Source organism: Dermochelys coriacea, chromosome 1 (genome assembly GCF_009764565.3).
Source record: "Dermochelys coriacea isolate rDerCor1 chromosome 1, rDerCor1.pri.v4, whole genome shotgun sequence".
Classification (NCBI taxonomy): Eukaryota; Metazoa; Chordata; order Testudines; family Dermochelyidae; genus Dermochelys; species Dermochelys coriacea.
Genome location: NC_050068.2, coordinates 201,055,173 through 201,082,579, shown reverse-complemented (window position 1 = coordinate 201,082,579; position 27,407 = coordinate 201,055,173). Strand labels below are relative to the sequence as shown.

General features: G+C 42.6%; 1 protein-coding gene across 3 annotated transcripts in view; it reads right to left on the bottom strand.

Annotated features, from left to right (window-relative positions):
* GRAMD1C (GRAM domain containing 1C) overlaps positions 1-27,407 on the bottom strand; it is an 89,086-nt gene that overhangs the window by 3,949 nt on the left and 57,730 nt on the right. Inside the window, exons 9-17 of one of the 3 annotated variants that reach the window (XM_038385187.2) lie at positions 23,840-24,014; positions 17,257-17,400; positions 15,246-15,364; positions 14,436-14,578; positions 10,598-10,701; positions 7,945-8,124; positions 6,105-6,162; positions 5,312-5,422; positions 4,150-4,255 (exon numbers count right to left, since the gene is read on the bottom strand). In XM_038385187.2, coding sequence (XP_038241115.1) covers positions 4,150-4,255; positions 5,312-5,422; positions 6,105-6,162; positions 7,945-8,124; positions 10,598-10,701; positions 14,436-14,578; positions 15,246-15,364; positions 17,257-17,400; positions 23,840-24,014 — 1,140 coding nt within the window. The remainder of the gene's footprint in view (positions 1-4,149; positions 4,256-5,311; positions 5,423-6,104; positions 6,163-7,944; positions 8,125-10,597; positions 10,702-14,435; positions 14,579-15,245; positions 15,365-17,256; positions 17,401-23,839; positions 24,015-27,407) is intronic. The other 2 variants (XM_038385206.2, XM_043512121.1) reach the window with 2 other exon arrangements.

Genomic DNA, 27,407 nt, shown 5'->3' with positions numbered 1-27,407 from the left:
TTCACCAGTTGCCATCTTACATACATGTAGAGCAAGAGGGATGACCACGTAAAAGCCTGTGGCTCACTACACAAAAAAAATCCTCAGAGCAAATTGAGCAATTGCCCAGTGCTCTCAGAAAGAAGAGAATGGAGCCATTCAAAAGGAATCCTATCTTAACTTTTCCTGGGTTCACAAATGCACAAAACCACCTCATAACCAACATCAAAGGTATTTGATGGATGTAAAAGAATCAGCATGGACACTTGATCTTTGTCCATCGCAAGGGGGAGATCACAGAATCATAGAAATATAGGACTGGAAGGGACCTTGAGAGGTCATCAAGTCCATCCCCCTGCTCAGAGGTAGGACCAGGTAAACCTAGACCATCCCTGACAGGTGTTTGTTCAACCTGTTCTTAAATCTCCAACGATGGGGATTCCATAACCTCCCTTGGAAGCCTACTATAGAGCTTAACTACCCTTTATAGTTTGAAAGCTTTCGCTAATATCTAACCAAAATTTCCCTTACTGCTGGTTAAGTCCATTACTTCTTGCCTAACCTTCAGTGGATATGGAAAACAATTGATTCCTGTCCTCTTTATAACAGCCCATAGCATATTTGAAGACTGTTATAAGGTCCCCCCTTTGGGTTTCTTTTTTCAAGACTCAAAACAAAACAAAAAAACTGAAGTATATTTAACGTTTCCTAATAGATCATATGTTCTAAACCTTTTATCATTGTTGTTGCTCTCCTATGGACTCTTTCCAATTTGTTCACATCTTTCTTAAAAGTGTGGCACCCAGAACTGGACAGAGTACTCCAGCTGAGGCCTCACCAGTGATGAATAGAGCAGAACAATTACTTCCTGTGTCTTACACACAAAACTCCTGTTTCTATTCCTCAGAATTATATTAGCCTTTTTCACAACTGTATCCGAGGTCCTGTCCACACTGTGGCTTTTAACAGTGTTTGAAACCATTCCCAAACAAGTTTACAGCCAATGGCTTCATTTATGATAATCTTCCAGCAAGACCAACACAGTCTCTGTACTTGTGGCACCTTAGAGACTAAAATTTATTAGAGCATAAGCTTTCGTGAGCGACAGCTCACTTCATCGGATGCATTTGGTGGAAAAAACAGAGGAGAGATTTATATACACACACACACAGAGAACATGAAACAATGGGTTTATCATACACACTGTAAGGAGAGTGATCACTTAAGATAAGCCATCACCAGCAGCGGGGGGGGGGGGGGAAGGAGGAAAACCTTTCATGGTGACAAGCAAGGTAGGCTAATTCCAGCAGTTAACAAGAATATCAGAGGAACAGTGGGGGGTGGGGTGGGAGGGAGAAATACCATGGGGAAATAGTTTTACTTTGTGTAATGACTCATCCATTCCCAGTCTCTATTCAAGCCTAAGTTAATTGTATCCAGTTTGCAAATTAATTCCAATTCAGCAGTCTCTCGTTGGAGTCTGTTTTTGAAGCTTTTTTGTTGAAGGATAGCCACTCTTAGGTCTGTGATCGAGTGACCAGAGAGATTGAAGTGTTCTCCAACTGGTTTTTGAAGGTTATAATTCTTGACGTCTGATTTGTGTCCATTCATTCTTTTACGTAGAGACTGTCCAGTTTGGCCAATGTACATGGCAGAGGGGCATTGCTGGCACATATCACATTGGTAGATGCGCAGGTGAACGAGCCTCTGATAGTGTGGCTGATGTGATTAGGCCGTATGATGGTATCCCCTGAATAGATATGTGGACAGAGTTGGCAACGGGCTTTGTTGCAAGGATAGGTTCCTGGGTTAGTGGTTCTGTTGTGTGGTGTGTGGTTGCTGGTGAGTATTTGCTTCAGATTGGGGGGCTGTCTGTAAGCAAGGACTGGTCTGTCTCCCAAGATCTGTGAGAGTGATGGGTCGTCCTTCAGGATAGGTTGTAGATCCTTGACGATGCGTTGGAGAGGTTTTAGTTGGGGGCTGAAGGTGATGGCTAGTGGCGTTCTGTTGTTTTCTTTGTTGGGCCTGTCCTGTAGTAGGTGACTTCTCCAGCAACCACACAACAGAACCACTAACCCAGGAACCTATCCTTGCAACAAAGCCCGTTGTCAACTCGGTCCACATATCTATTCAGGGGATACCATCATAGGGCCTAATCACATCAGCCACACTATCAGAGGCTCGTTCACCTGCGCATCTACCAATGTGATATGTGCCAGCAATGCCCCTCTGCCATGTACATTGGCCAAACTGGACAGTCTCTACGTAAAAGAATGAATGGACACAAATCAGACGTCAAGAATTATAACCTTCAAAAACCAGTTGGAGAACATTTCAATCTCTCTGGTCACTCGATCACAGACCTAAGAGTGGCTATCCTTCAACAAAAAAGCTTCAAAAACAGACTCCAACGAGAGACTGCTGAATTGGAATTAATTTGCAAACTGGATACAATTAACTTAGGCTTGAATAGAGACTGGGAATGGATGAGTCATTACACAAAGTAAAACTATTTCCCCATGGTATTTCTCCCTCCCACCCCACCCCCCACTGTTCCTCTGATATTCTTGTTAACTGCTGGAATTAGCCTACCTTGCTTGTCACCATGAAAGGTTTTCCTCCTTTCCCCCCCCCTGCTACTGGTGATGGCTTATCTTAAGTGATCACTCTCCTTACAGTGTGTATGATAAACCCATTGTTTCATGTTCTCTGTGTGTGTGTGTGTGTGTATATAAATCTCTCCTCTGTTTTTTCCACCAAATGCATCCGATGAAGTGAGCTGTAGCTCACAAAAGCTTATGCTCAAATAAATTTGTTAGTCTCTAAGGTGCCACAAGTACTCCTTTTCTTTTTGCGAATACAGACCAACACGGCTGCTACTCTGAAACCAGTCTCTGTACTATATTCAAGCTTAAAATGAAACTGATAGTGGTCAAGGAAGTCTGTGGTCTCCAGGTAACACCAGAGCTGCCTCACCACAACTTTCACCAAAACAAGGGAGAAAAGTTAGAAACAAAGATGTCATTGGAAAGGATTATCTGTATCAAGAGGGGGTTCTCAAGTGTGGGCCTAAATCACCAGTTTGTGAGATGCTGGTGCCTTTCCTGCCTGATGGTCTCCCACCAACAAGTGGACCAAATATTCTTCCACTAGGGTGTGCAGTTCAAAGCCCCCGGTGCATCCTAGAACTTCACTTAGCAAGACAGGCTGAGTTTCAGCCCGAGAAGACTTCTTGTTTGAAGACTTCTTATTGCTCTCAGAAAGGCAGCCAATCCAATCTGAATCCAATTATCTTGAGGTAGGCAGATAACTCCTCACAGCATGATATTTTCCACTGTGTATCCAAGTCCCACTCTTCTTACAAACACCTTTCATTTGGAAACAACTTGAAATCCAGTGACTGTATGATTCTTCCTGCCAGGACTTTATCGCTAGGCGATTCTAACATAGAAGCAAACTCAAATCTACCTGCCTACGTTTCTTTTTTAAGCATTTTAGTATGACATGCCTCAAGCTCCTGGACTCCCAGAGTTAGCTATGCTGGCAAATATGATTTCTGCCTTAGCACAGGGTGATCCAAAGGAGCAGAACTATACATTATGGGAGAAAAAATTTTAAAGGAAAATTTAGACAATTAAAATTTGCTATTTGTTAGCTCTACCAGGCTGTGGAACAGTCTCCTAAGAATAGTGTTGAAACCTGGTCATAGGAAACTGAACTAGGCAAACCAATGGGGCATGTACTCTAGGGAAGAATCCAGCACTGGCAGGAGGAGGGACTAAATTATTTAACAGGTGTGCTCCGCTTCTAATTTTGATGATTCTTCAAAGTGCAATGAATATATCAAATCAATGTTTTTTTCTATTTCTTCTTCTGCTCTAGGCAAACAGAAATACGGAGTGCTCAGGAAACAGGCAATTTGTACAGAAAGACAAATGAAGCCCAGCAAAAGAAAAGGGGCAAGGCCTGAAAATGTTGCCACTTTCTTTACACATCCTGCTGCAGCTTTGTTCTTCCTGAAGACAGGCAGCCGCAGACCGGCTCATTTATTTCACAGAGCAAGACATTTTTTAAAGGGGATTTTAAAACTTTTGAAAAATGACCTCTTTTTTTTGTTTCTTCACAGCTACCTCAGAAGCAACAAAAGCGTGTGTGGGGAAGGAAGCCTACCTGTTCAAGCATTGCAATAGAGTCTTGCAGTACCCCCTTCACCTGCCGGACCTGTTCCTTGTCACGCTGAGGGTTATCCTCTCTGGACACCATGTCAGGGACTAAGCTGAAAAGGGAACGTGATGAGAATCATCATACCATGGAATAAACATCTGTACATCCATACCCAGCAAGCACTGGTCTCTACCTGCACTCATTAGCACTTTTCAAGACAGGACCACATTCAGACTGTGTACGGTTACATTTGAAACTATGTTAGCACTTTCTTAGAGATGTTGCCTTAGTGCATTTGTATACACTGGACACTAAGAGGAAACATGCATGTAATTAACAAACTGAATTCCTCAGGCTTCTAAACAGGAGTAAAATCTTTCATCTGAATGAAAGTTAAAGTGATCTAGTTCTTCTGCCAGTCTTATGTTGCAAAGGTCTGTCCTAGCACAAAATTAGAAGAACTGCCATTCTCTGTCCCTGCTAAAGATTAGGTTAGATTTTGAAACTCTGTCTTTTAATGCTATGTCCAACAGAGGTGAAAGACAAGTATCAAGGTCTGCATTAAACAAATAGAAGCAAGGTAGCCAAAGGCGTCAAAGTCATGAACATATCAGCCCTTACGCTAAAATCCTTTAAATATAGAGATATCACTTCCCAAATTGTCTCCTCCAAGTCAGATACACAAACCTAGTTATTGAGAATATCAAGTCCGTTTGAAAATGTTGTAATGCATTTAATTGGATAACATGTTCACAGTGTTGAAAGATGTAAAGCACAACAGAAGTGCTAAATGTTAAATTACATCACACTCCAAAACTGGTACTTCATCCTTTTAAAAAGTGAGTGGGACATGAACTTTGAGATATTTGTACCTTGCAGGGATCAACAGAAAGGAGGCGGCTGTAATTCTGTGTAGATCTCCATGAGACAAGATGGAGAAAAACAGCAGGGTAGACTGTGCAGAAAAAGGGCAGGCTAATTCTAAAATATCTTGGAGAGGGAGAAAGCCAGTGGTGCAATGTGAAGCCCATTTGCTGGACAGCAGTGTCAACTGTAAAAGGGCTACAGGTTACAAAAGTATTTAAAGATTTGCCTCCTGAAATCTGTTATGAGTCCAATCCAAGTTATCAGGTTTTTATATCTGGATGAAGATGAGGAATTCACTCACTTTAAAGACTTCTCATCCTGAAGGTGGACCCGGTAAAATGACTGAACTGCATGCTCTATCTTTGATAGTTTAAGGAAGAGAGTCAAATTCAGCAAAACCAAGAGCAGCAAACTGTATAAAGAAAATCAGACTGGTTTAATCATTTCTATCATTTTGCTTCTGCAGCATTACTTGGGCCATGATGGCCAGAATGAATAATGTCCTTTCCTATCTGAACAAACCCTCAGCATCACGAGGAATTTAGAGAAAGCATCATGCAGGAATTTAAGGTATCAAGAGCATCTGAATGGGATGTATTAGGCTGTGAAATAGTCTTTCAAAGGAAGTGGTGGAAGTCTCATCCTTTGGCATTTTTAAAACTAGAGTGGATGAATACTAGAAAATGTACTGTATGAACAATCATGAACTAGCAGCAGCACAGACTAGTTCAACCACTCAGCTTTTTCATTCTACATACAACGCAGTAATTGAGCTCCTCCCCTGGAGTTTCCTCCCATTTCCCTGGATGCTGGGATGCATGGTGACCACCCTGATTGCCTGCTCCTAAGCCCAGCCCTGATTAGGACCCCACTGTGCTAGTGCCCTGTAAACACAAAGAAAGAGAGAGTCCCCTTACAATCTAAGAATGATGAGTAACAAAGGGTTCTACTCTGAAGACCACTGAAGTTGACTCCACTTGTGGCCCATATACCACAGACTGCATGAATAATCTTTTCCTGCTTCCATATAGGTGTAAATAAGATTAGCTCTCAGACATCAGTCAAATTGTGGTTTAACCTCAGTGAATACTTACAAGATGCTCATTATCACAACGATGGCTGTGGTCTTCCTTGCAGCATCCCTTTTCCTTCCTGTAGGGAATGGAAAAGATCAGGTTAGAAATGCACAACATTAATTCCTCTTTAGGAGAGTCTACAGTGCACAGCAAGTGGTGGATTAGATGGCAGCCCCGATGGACAGTCACACCAACTGTGGGCAGTTTGGGATGCCCATTTATGCACATAACAGAAACTATTTCTCTATCCATCCCAGTGGAAGAATCAGCTGGAGAATCAAGTTTATATGTCCATCACTTATGCTAATGCAAAGCAGTGCTGTGAAGTATGTTCCTGAGTTAGGCTTGTTCTACACTTAAAACTTAGATTGACCTAGCTACGTTGCTCAGGGGTGTGAAAAATTCATGCCCTTCAGAAACACAGTTAAGCTACACTAAACCTTGATGCAGACACCGCTAGGTCAGCATAAGAATTTCTCTCTCGACCTAGCTACTGCCTCTTGAGTGGGTGGATTTACTGTAAGGACAAAAAAAAACCCAACCTTTCTGTAACTGTCTACTGCAAGTGTCTACTCTATAGCAGCACGATCGCAGCTCTGCTATGTAGACAGCCTTAGACAAAGCAGCTTCCAGTGGCTACTCACTTCCATATGCCTACCTGATCACATTGCCAATGCTGTATACCAGTGACCATTCTGGTCACATTGCCAATGCTGCATACCAATGACTATTCCAGTTTCTTTTATCATCTATTGAACCAAAAGTCAACCTGGTTTCAGTAATCACCATCCTGCAGAAAACACTTTAAATTCAGCTGAGTGCAAAACCATTCCCCGTTGGACACCATTGGGAATTTGATATTGGCATAGGGCAGGATGAAGTGTACATTTCCTCTCAAACCGAAAGGGTGTCTGTCACCCACCACCATCGATTGGTTAACCTAGAATTGTGTAAGTTACCTGATCTCCTACAATAGTTCCTAACATTCAGATTTCCTGGCCTGGCAAAGGGACATACATTAAGGCTGCAACATGCACGGAGACAAAAGCACTCACCTGGAAAGCTGGAGCAATGGTGGCAAATTAGGAATGTGGGAATTAACAAAGTTACATATGCTACTAACCCAAGTTTACTCTGGTATTCTCAAGGGCTTTATTCCTGGTTTGAGGTCTGTGTTCTCCTTTCAGTGGTTACAATTGTTTCATATAAGTCAGAGTTCTCTAGTGCTCATTAGTGCACAGATGTTCCTTTCCTCTTTCAAAGTAGAGACTGTACGCCATAACAAGTCAATCTGTCACGTCTCGTGACAGGAAGGGGCAATAATACTAGATGAGCTTCAGTGCCCCAGAAACAACTGAAGCAGCCAGAAGATTGAAAAAGAAGTCAGTTTAATTAAAAATACAAAACAAGATGATCATTTGGGATGATGAGTCCAGGGGGCAACTGTAAAATTGTAACCGTTTCAAGGACTGCATTCAGTTACCTGTTTAGTCAAAGTCCAAAAATTAAATGCTTTGGGATTTTGTGCAAGTTCTTAAAATCAGGTTGCATTGCTTTTCCTGTGCAAGCTTTGTGCTGTGTTTAGAGTTACCTTGAAGCAGAATACATTATAGATTGAACTTGAGTTCAGCAGATGCTTGTCACTGCAAAGAGGCTCAGACATGCTCCAGATCCTATATATCTAAGCTTTAGTAATGTAAAACAAACAATAACTATTAATCCAGCTGTCTTTATCTAACTGGGTCTAACAAATACACATAGTGGCATCACATTTGTTCTGTTTTACTAATTAAAACACCTCTCTAACACACATGGTTTGGACAAGCAGTTGAAATAGAAAAGATGCTGCTCTACCCACCTACTACGTTGCCCTGGGACTCTAATCCAATGTCCCCAGAAGAGTGCTGTGAAGAACGCTTAGGAAGCGCCTCTGCCATATTCCGGTGTAAATTCCGTCGTCGTCTTCTTAGGGCAATAAGTTTCCCAGGATCTTCTATAGATTGGGTTATTGCATATTCTTCCATTAGCAGATCTGATTCTACAGTTGAAAATAAGTATTTATTTTTCCCTTTGCTTTTCAAATGGAAAGCTCACATTATCAAGCTATGATAGAGAAAACAACAGGCAAGGCAAACAAATCAATAGAGGCTGTTGTCTTCTAGAAAATATATATGATACACAAGAGATTCCTTAAACTGTACCATCGACTTGTACTACCATCATTACACTCGGTACTTTACAGGTATGAAATGTATACTTTTCCAGCACAGTACAGCTTAATGTATTTGCCAAGCACTGTTGCTCTCTTTCTCATAGCTACAACCAAGGAAGCACTTTGATTTAAATGGGAAATCAAATTAATGGATTTTTTTTTGTATCCTCACACCTCCTCCTTGGGAGCTGACCCCCATCCCCTGGACACAAGACTATTGATTGCTAAGTGGAAAATTTTTGTAGGAGCCCTTTGATAACATACTGGAAGCACAATACAATGGCACCCCAGAGTTAGCAATATATTGACCTAGGGTAGGGGTTGGCAAACTACAGCCTGCGGGCTTTGGATCCAGCCCCTCAGGGCTTTGGATCCAGCCCATGGGATTGGCACCCCCATGGCACTGTGGGGCCCGGCACCCTGTCCCTGCAGCCCTTGGGGGAGGGGGCCAGAGGTCTCTGCGCGCTGCCCTTGTCTGTGGGTACCTCCCCTGAAGTTCCCATTGTTGGATCATATTAAAGTAGTTCTGTATTAAAATCACAAATGAGTTTGATTTCCCATAGTTTAAATTCCACGGTATTACTAATTCAAAGGTCTCTTGGTTTTTGGTACTGTTTCCCTCCCTCTGTGTGTGAAACTTGCAAGCTGCTAATTGTGTTAGCACATTCTAAGACAGAGTCTGTTCTCAAAGCAATTCTTTGTAACAACTACTCACACAGATTTCAGAGTAGCAGCCGTGTTAGTCTGTATCCGCAAAAAGAAAAGGAGGACTTGTGGCACCTTAGAGACTAACACATTTATTTGAGCATTAGCTTTTGAGAGCTACAGTTCACTTCATCGGATGCACACAGAGAGAGACTCAAAGCAATACTCTGTAACAACAGAAACAGCACCCAGAGACTCCCCACCCTTTTGTTGTATTCATCTCGCTTTGTTAACAATAGTGATTAAAATAGAGATAGAGGATGTATGTGGATGGATGCTTGGTGTGTATAATAACTGAATGATCAGGGAGGTGCCAGCCTAAGAATCCAGTGTCCATCAGCTGAAGAAGGCGTCAAGTGGAAATAACCAGAGGACCCCCGGAGGGCAGACTGGAATCCACCCAACAGCCTCAAGGATGGGAGAACCAAAGAACAAGATAACATCTGGCAGCACAGAGCCATCAGGAATGTGCCATCTGCTGATTGATTCAGCAACAGCATGATGAAGCAATTCCCATAGCCTGGCATAGGAATAAATTCCTATAAAAATGGACTCTAGAAAGTGAGAACTTTGGAGTCTCATTCTGCAAACCAACTTCCAGGAGCATCAGATGAGCACCTGACAAGGCCCTGCTCCCTCCTCATGTCCAGGCCACCGGCTTGGCATGAGCAACTCTAAGGCTGGTAACTATGATAACAACCTTGCAGAACGTGCGTGTGCGTGTGTGTGTATAAATAAGAAATTGAATGGAATGTTATAGCTATAACTAACTGCTTACTATGATTCTTTCTGTATTCACAATAAATGTGGCATTTTGCCTTTTCCCCTTTAATAAGTTCCTACTGGCTTTTATTTTATTGGTATAACACCATTGCCCGGGAACGGGGAACCACGGCCAATGAGAGCTTCGGGCAGGTACCCACAGGCAAGGGCAGCACGCAGAGCCCTCTACCCTCCCCCCCTTCCCCCAGGGGCCGCAGGGACATAGTGCCGACCACTTCCCGGAGCGGGGCTGGGGCAGGCAGGGAGCCTGCCCTGGCCCCGGTGCACGCTGCTGCCACCCTGGAGCCACTCCAGATAAGCGGCGCCAGGCCAAAGCCCGCACCCCGAGTCCCAGCTCCCTGCCCTGAGCTCCCTGCATGCACCTCAACCCCCTGCCACACCCCACTCCCCGCCTGCACCCCAACCCCGTCCTGAGCCCCCTCCCACATTCTGCACCCCCTCCTGCACCCCAACCCCCTTCCCTGAGCCCCCTCGTACACCCTGTACCCCTCTTCTGCCTCAATCCCTTGCCCTGAGCCCCTTCCTGCTCACCGCATCCCCTCCCACACCTCACATTCGCTCCTGTACCCCAACCCCCTGCCTCAGCCTCACATGCATGGCCCTGCATGCAATTTCCCCACCCAGATGTGGCCCTCAGGCCAAAAAGTTTGCCCACCCCTGACCTAGGGGATCCTCTGACTTGAAGGAGACACAGAGAATCTCACACTTTGTACATTTATTTCTCGTAGAATCAGTTTCATGACCACTAAAATTTACCAGATTCATCCACAAAAAAGATTTTACCCTGTTACTACGAAAAACAAATCCTCACCAAGTTGTTTGAAATTCTCCTCTATCCCGCTCCAGGTATTCTTCTCAATCAGAGACTTGATGAGGCCCCATGGCTGCTTTTTGTATTTCACATCTGTGGAAAGCCTGCCACAGCACAGAATGGAATGGTAAAGTGAGTGATCAATGATAAAGTTAGTGGTTGTCCGTAATCCAAAAAACAGTCACTATTATAAATAGTCAAGACATTGTCAGGTGGCAGCACTCACACTGAACAGGTAGGGATTAGACATAGGTAGAGAAAAACTATAAACTGCATTGCAGCTAGAGCTCTGTGGAAACTTGAATTTCCATTTCACAGGACATTCCACAATTTCAAAATTTGCTTTAGTTCCCAATAAGAATGAAAACAAATGTTTATATCCCACAAAATAAATGTTGGGGGAAAAAATCCTTTTCAGGTAATTTGTAATGTTTTATTTTGACTTTGACTTTTTTTATACAATTTAAAATAAATTTCAAAACAAAAAAAAAGTTAAAATGTTCCATTCTGAAAATGTCAAAATGTAATGTCTTTGACCTTGTCAAAATGCATTTCTCTCCCCCACTTGTTTTAAACAGATTTTTGTTGCAATTAACACGTTCCCTTGGGAAGTTTCTGGTTTGATGAAAGCATTTTCCAACAGAAGAAACTATCAGAAATGTTTCTACCAGCTCTATTATAGCTCCTGGACACTACTGTGCTAATAAGCGATGGTCATATAAACACCACCCTATACCGGAAACCTACTGACCACTATAGTTACCTACATGCCTCCAGCTTCCATCTAGGATACACCACACGATCCATTGTCTACAGCCAAGCTTTAAGATACAACTGCATTTGCTCCAATCCCTCAGACAGAGACAAACACCTACAAGATCTCTATCAAGCATTCTTAAAACTACAATACCCACCTGCTGAAGTGAAAAAACAGATTGACAGAGCCAGAAAAGTACCCAGAAGTCGCCTACTACAGGACAGGCCCAATGAAGAAAATAACAGAACGCCACTAGCTGTCACCTTCAGCCACCAACTAAAACCTCTCTAGCACATCATCAAAGATCTACAACCTATCCTGAAAAATGATCCCTCACTCTCACAGATCTTGGGAGACAGACCAGTTCTCGCTTACAGACAGCCCCCCAACCTGAAGCAAATACTCACCAGCAACCACACAACAAAAACACTAACTCAGGAACCTATCCTTGCAACAAAGCCCAATGCCAACTCTGTCCACATATGATGTCAAGTGATACCACCTATCAAGTGATAGGACCTAATCACATTAGCCACGCCATCAGGGGCTCGTTCACCTGCACATCTACCAATGTAATATATGCCATCATGTGCCAGCAATGCTGCTCTCCCATGTGCATTGGCCAAACGGACAGTCTCTACGCAAAAGAATAAATGGACACAAATCTGACATCAGGAATTATAACATTCAAAAACCAGTAGGAGAACACTTCAACCTCTCTGGACACTCAGTAACAGACTTAAAGGTGGCAATTTTGCAACAGAAAAGCTTCAAAAAGAGACTCCAAGGAGAAACTGCTGAGCTTGAATTAATATGCAAACTAGATACCATTAACCTGGGTTTGAATAGAGACTGGGAGTGGCTGGGTCATTCCACATATTGAATCTATTTCCCCATGCTAAGTATCCTCACATCTTCTTGTCAAATGTCTAAATGGGCCATTTTGATTATCACTACAAAAGTTTTTTCTCCTGCTGATAATAGCTCATCTTAATTAATTAGCCTCTTACAGTTGGTATGGCTACTTCTACCTTTTCATGGTGTGTGTGTGTGTGTCTACACACAAAATAATTATATATATATATACACACACACACACACACATTTTATGGCTATAGGAGAGTAATAGAAAGCAGATATTTTCCCTGAGTAAGGTAACAGGGAAGATTCCAGAACAATCAGGAACCTTCTGGAGACAATTAAGACAGGCTGATTAGAACACCTGCAGCCAATCAAGAAGCTGCTAGAATCAATTAAGGCAGGCTAATCAGAGCACCTGGGTTTTAAAAAGGAGCTCACTTCAGTTTGTGGTGTGCGTGTGAGGAGTTGAGAGTGAGAACGCGGACTGTTGGAGGACTGAGATGTATAAGCATTATCAGACACCAGGAGGAAGGTCCTATGGTGAGGATAAAGAAGGTGTTGGGAGGAGGCCATGGGGAAGGAGCCCAGGGAGTTGTAGCTGTGGCACAGCTGTTCCAGGACATACTCTAGACAGCTGCATTCCACAGGGCCCTGGGCTGGAACCCGGAGTAGAGGGTGGGCCCGGGTTCCCCCCAAATCCCCCCAACTCCTAGTCAGACACAGGAGTCGTCGACCTGGACTGTGAGTTCAGAAAAACAGCCAAGCTGAGGGCTGCCGTGAAGCTCCAAGGCGAGCAAATCCGCCAATAAGTGCAACACCCACCAAGGTAGAGCAGGAACTTTGTCACAATATATAATTACTATATGTTCCATTCTGTGCATCCGATGAAGTGGGCTGTAGCACGAAAGCTTATGCTCAAATAAAGTTGTTAGTCTCTAAGGTGCCACAAGTACTCCTGTTTTTAATTATAGCTCAGCGTTACACATGGTGTTACATACTGTATTTGCTATCGTCATACACATATATTCTACATGCAGTGCTTGTATATCCCTCTCCCCTTGACACGTTATGATCACCATACATCTGTATGAAAAGACCAGAGGAGTCTCCCTTCAGAGCCAGTCAATGCTGCTTCATAGGCCAGGTTTACACTACAGACCTATATCAGTATAATTGTATTGCTCAGGGGTAGGAAATTGTATTGCTCAGGGGTCCCCTGAGTGAAGTAGTTATACCGACCTAATCCCCAGTGTAGACAGCGTATGTTGACAGGATAGCTTCTCCCAGACATAGCTGCTACCTCTCAGGTTGGTGAATTAACTATGCTAACAGAAGAAGCTCTCCTGTTGGTGTAGTAGTGTCTTCACTGAAGTGGTGCAGCTGCACTGCTGCAGTGCTGTACATGAAGACAATCCCTTACATCAGCTAGAAGGGTTGCTCAAGGCATTCAGTTTTCCCCAGGCACAGAGTTCACCCCTTTCCCTTCATACTCCCAGTGCCAGAGACCCCAGCCTAAAATCAAACCCAGGTTTCCCACACTGCAGTGTTGAGCATTAGCAGCTACTAGACCTATTCTCTTACACAGTGTGCTTCAGCTTCAAAAAGTGACTGTAAAAATGGTATTACGAGGGTTCATGTTCATTGTCTCAGTGATTTTTCAAATCAAAGTGCTCAGTTTACAAGATGATTTTCCTGACTCCCAAGTCTGCAAAGTCAGCTTGGGATCTGAGATTCAAGCTGGGTTCTCTCTATTGAGCACTATCACCACTAGTAGAGATGGTGCAGGCCAAATTACACTTTCACTTACACCTGGGCAATTTAATAGCTTCAAGTTATGCCTTTGGCAATGACAACTGTGCAGGATCATGCACAGGTGTAATTTGTTGGTACTTGGTAAACAAGTCCATGTAGAGTTCCCAAGGAGGGGTACAACCCAGCTCATTCTCTTGAAGCTACGTTGGCTGTGCAGGGCAGAAGAGTAAAACCTTATTTTTGTCACTAAAAGCCACCAGAGCTGACTAATACTTGCAGGAAACACATACAATGAATAAGAAGGGGCCATTTTTACATATTTTTCACAGTGGAACCACACCTCAAGGGAAGAAATTTGTGCAAAGAAATTCAACTTTTCCATGCTGTAGACACCTCTTTTAGTAAGCATACTTCAGTGCATACAGCATGGTTCTCCCGCCCCACCTGCTGCACACCACTCTGGCTCACCGTAATCTGCATTTCTGATTGCATGTACGGGTGATGGAATAGCTGCTCACAGTGTAGAAGTAATCATGATATGGGACATCATGCGTCAGCACCTCTGCGTCTACCCGATAAGACTGACCTTTCTGGCTCTGCTTATTCAGGGTCTACCCATAAAAAAAAGAAGGGGAAAAAAGCCATTTTAAATACACTGTCTCAGTTCTCTTTCATTCAGTCTTTGGGTTCATCATGACAGCAAAACTACCACCTAAAAGCTACTGGCAGTAGGAAAGAATCTGAAATAGTTTGAGAAAATGAGATAGGTGGAGAACTCATGATAGTCACAGATAGGGGTCAGGGGTTGGCAAGCACTGTCCTTCCCACATTGCCAAATGGGAGAAGGCTCCTAGTTAGCTCCCAACAGGACAGGACAGTTTTGGTATGAAAGAGGAGGAGAACCACTGGTCTAGAACTCTCAGCGTGGGACTGGGGGGCCAGGAACTCCTGAGTTCTAGTCCTGGCTCTGCCTCTAACTCACTGTGTGACCTCTGAATAGTCATTTCACTTCACTGTGTCTTAGTCTCCTTATCTATAAAATAAGGCTCACACTTACTCCCGCAAGGACTGTGAGGAAGAAGTAAGGTTTACTAACCTCTCTGAAGATGAAAGGCACTATATAAGTGTTTATTAAAGATGAGGAGGGCAGCTGACCATCATCCTTTAACTGCTGTGCCACATTCAAACTCCTAAACTCTGCAGTGGGGTCATTACTGTAGCAGATGCTGAAGTGAGGGTTTCTCTCATTTTGGCACACATTGTGAAGGCACACAGTACCTGCTTTTCTGTTGCAGTTGTGTACTTCCCAATAAGCGGATTGTTAATCATTACAGTGTAGGTGAGGGTCCTCAACTGATTGCCACTGCCGTCCATATTCCAAGGGGTCGATACAGCATCTAGTCACAAAATGTATAATTATTAACGTCCAACAATTTATAGGGAGCGGTCTCAATCCTTAATTTATTTGAAAGTGGTTTCAGAGTGAACAGGTTAAAGGTCTGCTTCTCTCCTTCATGAGTCCCTGTATGTTTACTATTTAACACAATGTAGAATCAGATTGTGTTACTCACTGAGGGATGCCAGAGAGCCTGATTCTCCCTTGCCTTGCACACCTTGCGTCATCATTCACACCTGTCAGCAAAACACCATCACTCTGATCAGAGACCATTTCACACCAACTCTGAATAGGTGTAAACCAGGACACAAAGGTAAGGCAATAGAGAATGGGGCCTGAGTGTTTAGAGGTCAGAATTCAGAAGCGTGTTGGGGGAGGAGGGAAGGAATACTTCAACACACACTGTCTTGTCACTTTCTGCTTGTAACTCCTTCCTTGCTGTTGGACATAGAAGTTTTCCAGTGGAAAGGCCCACCTGGAACCAATCCAGATGGTTGGTAATTTACAAGAATAGGGAAAAGTGAGAGAAGCATTGGCCAGTATTTCTGGACTCTTATGTCCGCTAGATGCTAGAAGAGCAGAATAGACCATGGGAAAAATTAAAGAAAGGCTTTAAATGAAAAATTACACTGTGTTCTATCTGCCTAGGATGACTATAAGGTTCATTAGCATTAGTAAAAAAGATAGTTCTTGCTGATTAGCCTTAAAATCAGACACTGAATAAATATTACTCTCTTTCTGACTTTATCTTTTGTTTCTATGATCCCAGTGAATAAAATGTACTTGCCCAGAAAATTAGAGCCTGTGAATGTTATTTAGGAGTATGCAATGATTTATTCTATGTGCAAATTTCATGGACTTTACTATTACTTGAGTATAACATGATTTAAAAAAAAAAAAAACTATTGAGCCAATAATCAATAAAGCAGAGACTTTAAATAATTTAATGTGTGATTGATTTTAATGTTGTAACATTACAGTATACAGTGAATGTTCTACTCCCAAAAGTGAATGTAAAGAGGGTTTTGTTTCTGTGTTCATTGTCTCAATAACTCCAGAACAATCATGCTCATTTTATAAATAAAAATTGTTTTTCTGACGGTCCTGCACACACACCCTCATATCTAAAAGTCAAGCTCATTTCTTTCTGACTCTTGTATAACCATTATTATTTTACAGCACCAAAAATATGCTAGGCAAAGTGCAGCACAGATAGAAAGATATGGTCCCTGCTCTGAAGAAATTAAGATTTGATATTATCTAGGACACAATGAGTGGGGTTAAAACAATAAAGAGGGTGTGGGGTGAGGACAGACACAGGTTACAGCGGTAAAATCCACGAGGTTAATCAATCTAATTTTGTTCACACCTTGGTAGTTTAGTTACATTTCTTTTCATTTTGAATAAAAAAGATTATGTAAAAAAGATCCTGCCATAATTACTCCTGGCCAACCCTATTACCTTCACACTCTTCCCTCAGTTACGCTTGTGCTAACTGTTGTCGTCAGTGAGGTAGCATAGATGCAACTGATTAGTCCTGTCACTGGAACATAGCTAACAATTCTGATGCTGATGTAGTAAGTAGAAGAGACTCCAGCTCATTGTCCTAGAGCTGGACTTGGTAAAAAGAAGTAAAAGTGTAAATACTTATTCCTTCAGTCAGAGCTTTGAGTCTTAACATACACACAGAGAAGGAAAGGGCCCGTTTTACGCAGTCATTTTCAAAGCAGAACCTTATCTTTAAAAGCAGGTTTAATTCCCCCTTTATGGGCAAAATCTGTTGAGTTTTGGTTATTCATCTCCAACTACATTAACACTTCTCTCACCAAGATTGAGAATGTAATTTTTTCTAGCATAAATCTTTACATGAACTGAAAGGGGAAACTATATTACCTACTATATTCCTGGTGTTGTGAAATCTCTGCATGAAATGGGAATTGGTGAAAAGCATTTCAAACATCTTGTCTGCGCTGATATTGAAAACTCTATTAATAAAGAGTCTCCCGTGCAGGTCATTCTCAGGGACAGTCTCCTTGGCTAATAAAGAAATGGAGAGAGAACAGGTTAAGGAAATGAATCATCTGCCCACAGTAAAAAAAGACATTTTTATGCTTGATCCTCTGTTGTGGCTCAACCAGTTACCAAACATTAATCCACACTTCTCTTCCACTTCAACAAACCTAACAGCACAGTATTTACCATTATGAGACAGCCCAGAGCTGGTCTTCCAACCAGCCCCATCCACTATTTTTTCACCAGTACTTTTCCAGGTAGAAAGCCTCAGTTGGTGACAATCAGTCCCTTTCAATAGCATCACTTACTCCTTCAATAACATGGTCCCTATCAGGTTAAAAATCTTTCTTAAATGCATTACTATCCCTCCAAGAACCATCTGAGGGGATTAGAACAGAAGGAATACTATGTTATTGATTTACTTGTCATTATTTACTCTAGGCCAGCTGTTTGCCTTATATACATCACTTAACTGGACAATGAAAATAGACAAGTCACTTTCATTTTTGTTGGTAGTCAGTTTCTAATCAGTTTGGTTTTCAGCTTGCCATACTCTTGCAGGATGCTACAATGTTTGCTGTGTAAGTGCTGCAGGAGACTACTTGTAAAAACATACATTTCATTGTCTTTTTCTTTTTTTTAATTTGGAAAAAAAATATTGCTCCTAACAAAAAATACCTTCCTCACCTACCATCTGTCTCTGTATGAAGGGAATGTAAGGGGGTATGATCTGTAATCCTGGGTAGGGCACTGGTACCTGCCCTACACTCCTCTCCCATTAACACAGAGCTGTGAGGAGATGCTTTCTCCTACGCCTGCATCCACTCCTGCTGTCTCTAGGGAGATTCAGTGCTGCTCCACTGCAGAGTTTTATTCTTTAGCTGCTGGGCTACTTGCTTTTGCCTTCACCCTCTGCTACCAGGCAGGAATGAGCTTTTGAGGTTTCATATGTGATGGGGGGGGTTGTTCCTTTTAAGGGAGGTTGGTGTCCTTGGCAGCTCAAAGAAAAGAAGTACTTGTGGCACCTTAGAGACTAACAAATTTATTAGAGCATAAGCTTTCGTGAGCTACAGCTCACTTCATCGAATGCATCCGATGAAGTGAGCTGTAGCTCACAAAAGCTTATGCTCTAATAAATTTGTTAGTCTCTAAGGTGCCACAAGTACTCCTTTTCTTTCTGCGAATACAGACTAACACGGCTGCTACTCTGAAACTTGGCAGCTCATAATCTATTCTCAACTTCCCGTCCCCCGCGCCCTTCCCCTGAGAATGCTTTCAGCCAGCTAGTATTCTAGTCCTGTATCTGTCCCATTCAAAACTTCCAGTTGTGATATGCAGACAAGCGACCCAAAACAAAAATCACCTTTATGATACCATCACATTTGCACTTCTGGGGTCCTGAATTCAAAGTTGAATGTCCTATTTACATCCCAAACAGGAGACTAAAATAAGGTTTACATAAACACACACACACTTCTTTCCCTGTGATATGTTCTGATTACAAAATATGCTTTTCCATTTGTAATTATAGGGTGGACCCAAAGATCAACACTATGTTTACAGAGATGCCTAGTTAGCCAACCAATTCTGTAAAGTGATTACTCAATATGGTAAGAATTTTTCTGCATTGAAATACATTACAAGGAGCCAGGACTTCAGGGAGTGTTTACAGCCTACACAATGACATTTACAATATTTACTCTGGGTAGAGTCCTGTCACTGGAACATAGCTAACAATTCTGATGCTGATGTAGTAAGTAGAAGAGACTCCAGCTCATTGTCCTAGAGCTGGACTTGGCAAAAAGAAGTAAAAGTGTAAATACTTATTACTTCAGTCAGAGCTGAATGTAATGCCCACGTAAATGCCATCAGGGCCCAGACTTTGGGTGAGCTTTACATTTATCATGTTAGCTCTGACAGCTTTAACATCTAACCCTAACCCACTTCTAGCCTTTTGTACTGCCTATTTACCATCCTCATAGAGAGAGAGCAAGCTATATACAGTTGGGTATAAACATCCATTTTGAACAACTGGGTGCCAGCTGATTTACAGGGAGTCAGATACTTTATTTTATTAACATCTCCCAGAAAAAAAACTACCTAAAATTTGTTGGTGCATAACAACTCATATTACTTATGCTGGTTATGAACCTTCATCCTCAAATGTCTATATCATCGTTAATTAATCACCGCTAACCAGCATTTTACATTGATAGTGTCTCTTTCATAAATCTAGTCATTTTTTTTTTTAAAGAGTAAGACGTAGTTTTAGTTATTGTTTCTGCCCCCAAATCTCTGACAAATTTACTGGGTTTGTATAATAACATGTAAAAGTGTTTCGCCCCCACTGCTGTGTGAATAGACCCACACAAACCCTGGAAGACTTACTGGCTGTATAGGGAAACATGAAACTGATGAAGACACAAAGTACAGTCAAAGGGACAAAGTAAACAGCTATAAAAACAGAGAAATATTTTTACCTCCAGTCTCTCTGAACTCTTTGGAACACTTGGTGTTACAAGTAATACTACTTTGTTGAAAAATTAAGTATCATTATTAATTTGAGGGATTGATAGAATATGAAGCAGCAGTCACTTTCTGTGTTAGGATTCAAACCACATTCCTCTTTAACACAGTTACAGCCCTTTTTTGCCACAGATTTATTTTTTGTTAATGCTCATATGGAGTTGATACCTGTGAAAATGAGCTCCTGTTAAAACCGATACAAGTTAGTAACAGTGGAAGCAGATGCTGTGCAAACATCCTCCAGGCAGTTCTGCCCATATTCTTCAATATTCACTTGTAGAAGTTCCTGATCTTCCAGCCCTGAGCATGTCCTGTGCAGGACCATGTAATGATAATCTGTCATAGGCACATACCCCCTGCGTGGACACTAAACTCATTTTACTAACATCCTGGATCAGGCTTTGAAATAAAGATTCTACAAGTGAAAGGTTAGATTGCTAGCCTAATGTATCATTCTAGCTCCTCCAGTTTTTAAACCTGTAAGGCAAGTATATGGAGTGCAATTGCATAAATATTTTGGCCTGAACAGATTACATGAAGAAGTTATTGTATAATCAAAACCTAGCTAAACCCATCACCTCAAATGACCTGGTTCCAACTGGAGACAGCATGCCTGATTCTCTGGTACCCTCTACTTTATGTGTTCATTCACACCAGTGCAAAGTGAATATAAAATGCTACCACTTGGACTTGGTAGTATTTGCAACACTTTGCACCAATGTAAATGACAACAGACTGTGCTGGACAACACGGAATCAGACCCATTGCATTATAAGGTTTCCTGTAAAGTTTGCTGCACAAAATTAAACAAACTAAAAAAAACCAAACCACCTAATCCCTCATCTACAAATTAGACAATTGGGAGACACTCAAAATCTAATTCCTCTCCTTTCAAACAATGCCTCGGCTCAAATCCCATTAACTCCTAACAGCAGAACAAGAAACCCAAAATAATACATGCCAGACCAATGAACTCTGAAGAAGCCAAACTGACAAGAACAGGGCATATCAAACAAATGAGAAATTGATTTCCACTCCAATGGAAAAAATATATCAGCCACACTGTATACAGAGAGAGACCTGGCAACCAGAAACAGCTGGGGTAAAGATAAGGAACCAAACAGATTTCCACTCCACTGGAAAAATATGACCAACATTGTGCACAGAGAACAGAGCCCTTGAAACAACTGGACTCAAAATCATGGAAACCTGTTCGCAGACAGGAGTGTGACAGAAGGAATGAGCACAATTATGCAGTCCAGACATGCCACATTTTAGGATTGTACCAGTTACATTAGTCATGGTTGGGCTGATCATTCACATGATGGATCTCATCTCAAAAGTGATATTAATTTAAAATTTTTTGTGCGATTTCTGAGTCAACATTGAAAGGAAAACCTTGTTTTTCCACTACTAAAAAGCTTCGATTTTTTTTAAATTTTAGATAATTCAAATAGTTTTTAAAACTTCAAAGCTACAAGCATTTGACATTTGTATACTAAGCACATACTGTAACATGCTTTTATTAACATTTTAAACAACATATTGAGATACACAGCTCCTGTTCCTCATGTGTACTGTGGATCTGGAAACAGGCACAAACAAACAAATGCAACTGCACTTATTTCAGTCACCCCACATTTCAAATGTGTGATCCCACCTACCTGTGAGAAAAATCAAACATTCAGTGCACTTACTTGGCTCTCACATCACACATTCAAGCAAACACTTATGTAGAGACAGTTATATTTTCTCTTTCATCCCAACCCTCATTTTTAAAAATGGAAATTAAATCCAAAAAAGAATTAATACATGTTTTTTTAAGAATTTAAGCAAAGACACTTACAGTTGTCTCTCTGTTGTACACAGTTAAGTAACTGAAAAGACAGGCTAGTCTATTTTCTGTGTACCATCTTAGGGTTTTTTATTGCTGTCCATCATGGTAGCATGTGGGTGCCTTCCATGTAAAATTGCTACCAAAAAGTGAAGTCCCTGGAGTCATATGCAGTCTCTGGTACTTCTCCCTTTCTGAGGTAAACACCATTTGGGATTGGGGGTTTCATTTTTAATTAATTAGATTTTATTAATTTCTTTTTTGAGCTTTGTCGGGTTTTTTGGTTACAAGGGCGTGTCAATGTTGGGCATCCGCAGGATCTGAATCCAGAACTATGGTACGACAAGGAAAAACCCATACACCTGGGCCACCAGACAGCTGTGGACTGTTAAAGCCTTGTCAGCACTAGAGAATGATAGAAAAAAAAATTCCACTAGTGCTAACACTGGTAAAGCTGAATAAATAAAACAACAAATGGACCCCTAGTGTAGGCAAGACTCTGTCAGCCTCAGATTTAGTTGATGCTGTGGTAACAAGTAAAATCCAGAAGCTGCTGGAGGAGGAAGACATGTGGTCATTCCCCACGGCACCTGCTACAATTGCATTTCCCAAAGCGTGAAGCACAACTCACACAGAATGGGCAGGCACAAAGGATTAGCCCGAGGGTGTAGATGAGGTCTAAATCAAGATGGGTAGGCCTAAAATGTCACATGTTGAAGGGCGGTTGCAACTGGTTTCTGAGGAGGGCTCAGCTTTCAAAAGTTTGGAAAACACTGTGCTAGATCTCTTTCCATTTTGTGCAGTGGGACCAGAAAGTCCTGCTTTCAAGAATAAACAAAGAGCTCACCCGAGAAAAGCAGGAGGACAAAAAGCATGAATAGGAGTTTTTCTTTCTTGAACAAAAGGCCTTGAATCTACTTGAGTTTGTCAGCTTTTATTTGCTTAACATTAGAAGTCAAATAGTCTCAACTAGACTTTAAAGTTACCATTAAGATAGAGCCTATCTTTGTTGCTGCCCTTTTAATGTTGGGTAAATTTTCTGCCCAGCTGGGTGAATAGGACAAAGAGTCAATTGATTACATTATAAATGTCTTCAAAATGGGGGGAAGGGGGGAAAAAGAGACAGACTATAAAAAGCTAAGGCTCTAGGACAAACAGGAAAACTGCAGAAGGACACTAAAATGATAGCGCCTGCAACTTTCTACTGCTATAGGCAATATATCTGTGATGGGGAAATGCATGTAAATTATTTATATAGCACACAAACTATAAAGGGGGTAAGTTATTACACACCGCCATGTAAGATTTGTATACATGTAATGCAGATTCATAGTGCTGGACATGCTCTTTTGGGGAGTTTAATATTCATGTTACTCTGAAACAGAAAACCAAGTCATAGTCACAAACATTTTGTAAAGTTTCTTTCCTCTTTGTTCCCATTTCTTTCTTAAATATTCGTTATGTGCTTTGAAGATGAAAATCCTTCAAGAGGAAACATGGTCTAATAGTAAAAATAATGGACTAGGAGTCAGGTGATCTGGGTTATGTTCCTGACACTGTCAGATACATTGTGTGATCTTGGACAAATCTCTCCCTGCTCTCTGACTCAGTTCCTCTCTCCTCCCTCCCAGCTCCCATCTGTACAATTGGGATAATTACTAGAATTAGATGAAAAACAGGCATCGTTCTCTGTGAAAATCAGAGAGAAAAATCCTCTTGTGAAAATGTTCCCATTGGAAAAGTTGCAAAAATGTGGGGAAACACTTTCCCTCCCACATGCTTTCTTATTGTTTTCCAACTGGGAAAAGCTGGAAAAGTCAAAGAGTGAGGAAATGCCCACAATTTCAAAACTAAAACTTACAAAATTACGTGGTCCCCCCCCACACACATTTCTCATTTCAAAACCATTTTGGAAAATGAATTTCTGTAAAAAGATATAGCTTTTGACAAAACCTTATTTTCTAATGAAACCACGTTTTGTCAGAAAATGTTCAAGCAGCTCTGACATGTAACCCCCTCCCGGGGAATTGTAGAGTACTTTGAGATCCAGACTACAGTCATGTTACGGATCTCAGTTGGATGTCTAAATGAGCAGCTATTTACCTTCTTCCTCACTATCTGAGGCACTGCTCTTCTCCAGAAGATTCTCCTTCTCGATTTGCTCCAGGGATTGTGCTAGAAGCCTGCGTCTCTCTAGCTTAAATGGTTTCTTTTCAGAAGGCAACAGAAGGCTCCTCTTGTCCTGTTTCTCATTTTGGGATTCCACCTGCTCAGACCCCTATGGGAAGAGTCATCAGCAAATGGTATAATTGATTATAATAACCTTCATAAACACTTTATATACAACCTTAGTTTAAAAAAAAGTTACAATTGACATGTGTAAACAAGCTAGCTGTCCAAATTCTATTTACCACTTACCTGGCGCAAGTACTGCCTCTAACACTGGACTGTGAAATTCCTTCTCTGGATCCAGCCTCCCTCATCTATTTATATGGCTCCAAGGCAGATTCTGCCAAATGGAAGCTTTTGGCTGAAGTCAGTTCCTAGCCACTTATTCCAGTGAAGGTAACCTTTCAAGAGTGAAATGATGCAGCACCATTTGAGACACTCAGAGGTGTGAATTATCCCCATCAATCCTATTGACTGACTGACTCATAGTGACTTAACTCTGAAACCCAACTATGACACTTGTGGGGTCAGACTATTATAGAAATTCAGGCAAGCAACTGCACACCTAATGAAATTCAATAAAAGACAAATGCAGTATCTAAGTATTACACTTAGAAAGGGGAGGGGGAATCAAATACACAGCTACAAGATGGGAAATAACTGACTAATGTGACAAAGTTCTGTCCTTGTCTCCGTGGGTCCCGCATTTCCTGGCAGATTTCACTAGCCTCAGAGGCTCACTGTGACTCTCACGTCACCCTTCTTTCTCTAGAGACAAGGGTCACAGTCTACTGAACCATTTTCATCATAAGCCAGCGAGGGAGGTGAGGAGAAGTTATCCTCCCTTGCACAGTCTCTGTTGTCTCCCAGTCTCCGTGATTAAACAGGGGGCAAAGGTGGGGGGGAGAGCCCGGGCCCACCCTCTACTCCGGGCTCCAGCCCAGGGACCCTAATAGTATCAGCTATGGTAGCTGACCTTTTAGAAACATGACATGTACAATTCCCTGGGCTACTTCCCCCACAGCAGCCCTCACTTCCTCAAGCTCCACTTTACCCTTACTTCAGGGCCTCCTTCCTTGTGCCTGATAATGGTGTGTACAACTCAGTCTCTCCAACAGCGCAACTTCTTCCCACAGCTCCTGACATCCACACCCACCTAACTGGCTGGGAGGCTTTTAACTAGTTTCAGCCAGCCCCTGATTGGCTTCAGGTGTCCCAATCAACATAGCCTTCTCCCTGCCTTCTGGAAAGTTCTTAATTGGCCCCAGGTGTCTTAATTGACCTGGAGCAGCTTCCATTTCACTTAACCTGGTACCAGGGATTTGTTTAGCCTGGAGCTAATATACCTATCTCTCACTACTCTTCCATAGCCATCTGGCCTGGCCCCGTCACATATCCCCCCCCTGCTCAACACCATAGAGTTGGGCAACTTGGGACGCCAGGCAGTATGCTCGTGACAGACCATCAGCGTTGCCCTGTGCCGTATGCGGAACTGGAATGGTTGGAGGGATAAGAACCACCTGGTGACCCTTGCATTCTTTTCCTTATTCCGCTGCATCCACTGGAGGGGTGCATGGTCACAAGAGTAAATCGTCGGCCTAAGAGGTAATAACGCAGTGTCTCCATAGCCCATTTGACAGCAAGGCATTCTCTCTCGACTACTGCGTATTCTGTTCTCTTGGGAGAAGCTTTCTGCTTAGGTAGAAGATTGGGTGTTCCTCTTCTCCCATCATTTGCGACAGAATTGCTCCCAACCCCACCTCGGAAGCGTCTGTTTGTAAAATAGATTCCCTGTTAAAGTCTGGGGCTATGAGTACGGGGTCATTACAGAGGGCCGTCCGAAGGTCTGTAAATGCCCCTCTGCGGCATCTGTCCACTTTACCTTGTCTGGACCTCGGGCCTTCACCAGGTCTGTTAGGGGACTTGTTCTAGTGGCGAAGTGGGGAATAAAACGTCGATAGTAGCCTACCACGCCTAGGAACACACGGACCTGCTTCTTTCAAGTTGTCCGGGGCTAGTTTTGAATTGTCTCTAGCTTATTCGTTTGGGGATTCACTATGCCCCTTCCCACAATATATCCCAGGTACCTAGCCTCTGCTAGCCCTATGGCACATTTAGTGGGATTAGCAGTGAGGCCAGTCCACCTTAAGCTGCGCAGTACTGCCTCAACTTTCTCCAAGTGGGTTCCCCAGTCTAGCGTATGGATGATGACATCATCTAGGTATGCAGCTGCATAACTAGTATGGGGGCGCAGGAGCTTATCCATGAGGCGCTGAAATGTGGCTGGGGCCCCATGTAGCCCAAAAGGGAGGACGGTGTACTGGAATAGCCCATCCGGGGTGGAGAATGCTGTCTTTTCTTTAGCTTCTTTGGTCAGAGGAATCTGCCAGTACCCTTTTGTCAGATCCAGTGTAGTCAAGAATCGGGCACTACCCAGTCGGTCAACCAGTTCATCGATGCGTGGTATGGGGTATGCATCAAACTGGGATATTTCATTCAGTCAGCGAAAGTCATTACAGAATCTCATGGTACCATCAGGTTTAGGCACTAGAACAATTGGACTGGACCACTGACTGTAAGATTCTTCAATAACCCCTAATTCTAACATTTTCTTTACTTCGGCCTTGATTTCCTCTCTTTTGGCTGCCGAGATTCGGTAGGGTCTCAATGTTACCTTGACTCCGGGGATCGTGCAGATATGGTGATAGGTCTCAGTCGCCCGCCCCAGTTTTGTAGAGAACACATCTCTTTTGCGATTAATCATGTCGGCTGCCTCGATCTTTTGGATCAGCGTCAAGTCGGGTGATATCCTCACTTGCTCGTGCAAGTTATCCTCCTTGGGAAGGGTCTCCTGCATGACTAAGCATGCCTCTCGATCGTGCCAAGGTTTTAGAAGATTGATGTGATAAATTTGCTTCGATTTCCAGTGGCCTGGCTGCCGCACTTTATAGTTCACCTCTCCCACAGCTTCGATTATTTCGTAGGGTCCCTGCTACTGGGCCAACAGTTTACTTTCTGCTGTAGGCACCAGTACCATCACCCGATCCCCTGGTTGGAACCGTCGAAGCTTCGCTTGGTGGTTATAATGGGTTCGTTGGGTCTCCTGTGCTCTCTCCAAGTGTTCCTGTACAATGGGCGTAACTCGGGCTATCCGATCTCTCATCTGCAGTACATGCTCAACTATGTTCCTTCCAGGATTTGGCTCCTCTTCCCAGGCTTCTCTGGCTATATCCAATATGCCCCGAGGGTGGTGCCCATATAGTAGTTCGAATGGAGAGAAACCCATGGAGGCTTGCGGAACCTCCCAGATGGCAAAAATGAGGTAAGGCAATAGGGTATCCCAATCTTTCCCATCCCGGCTCACCACTTTCCTGATCATGGCCTTGAGGGTCCTATTGAACCTTTCCACAAGGCCATCTGTTTGCGGGTGGTATACAGAGGTCCGTAGGGCTTGTACATGGAGCAATGAACAGAGATCTTTCATCAACTTGGACATGAAAGG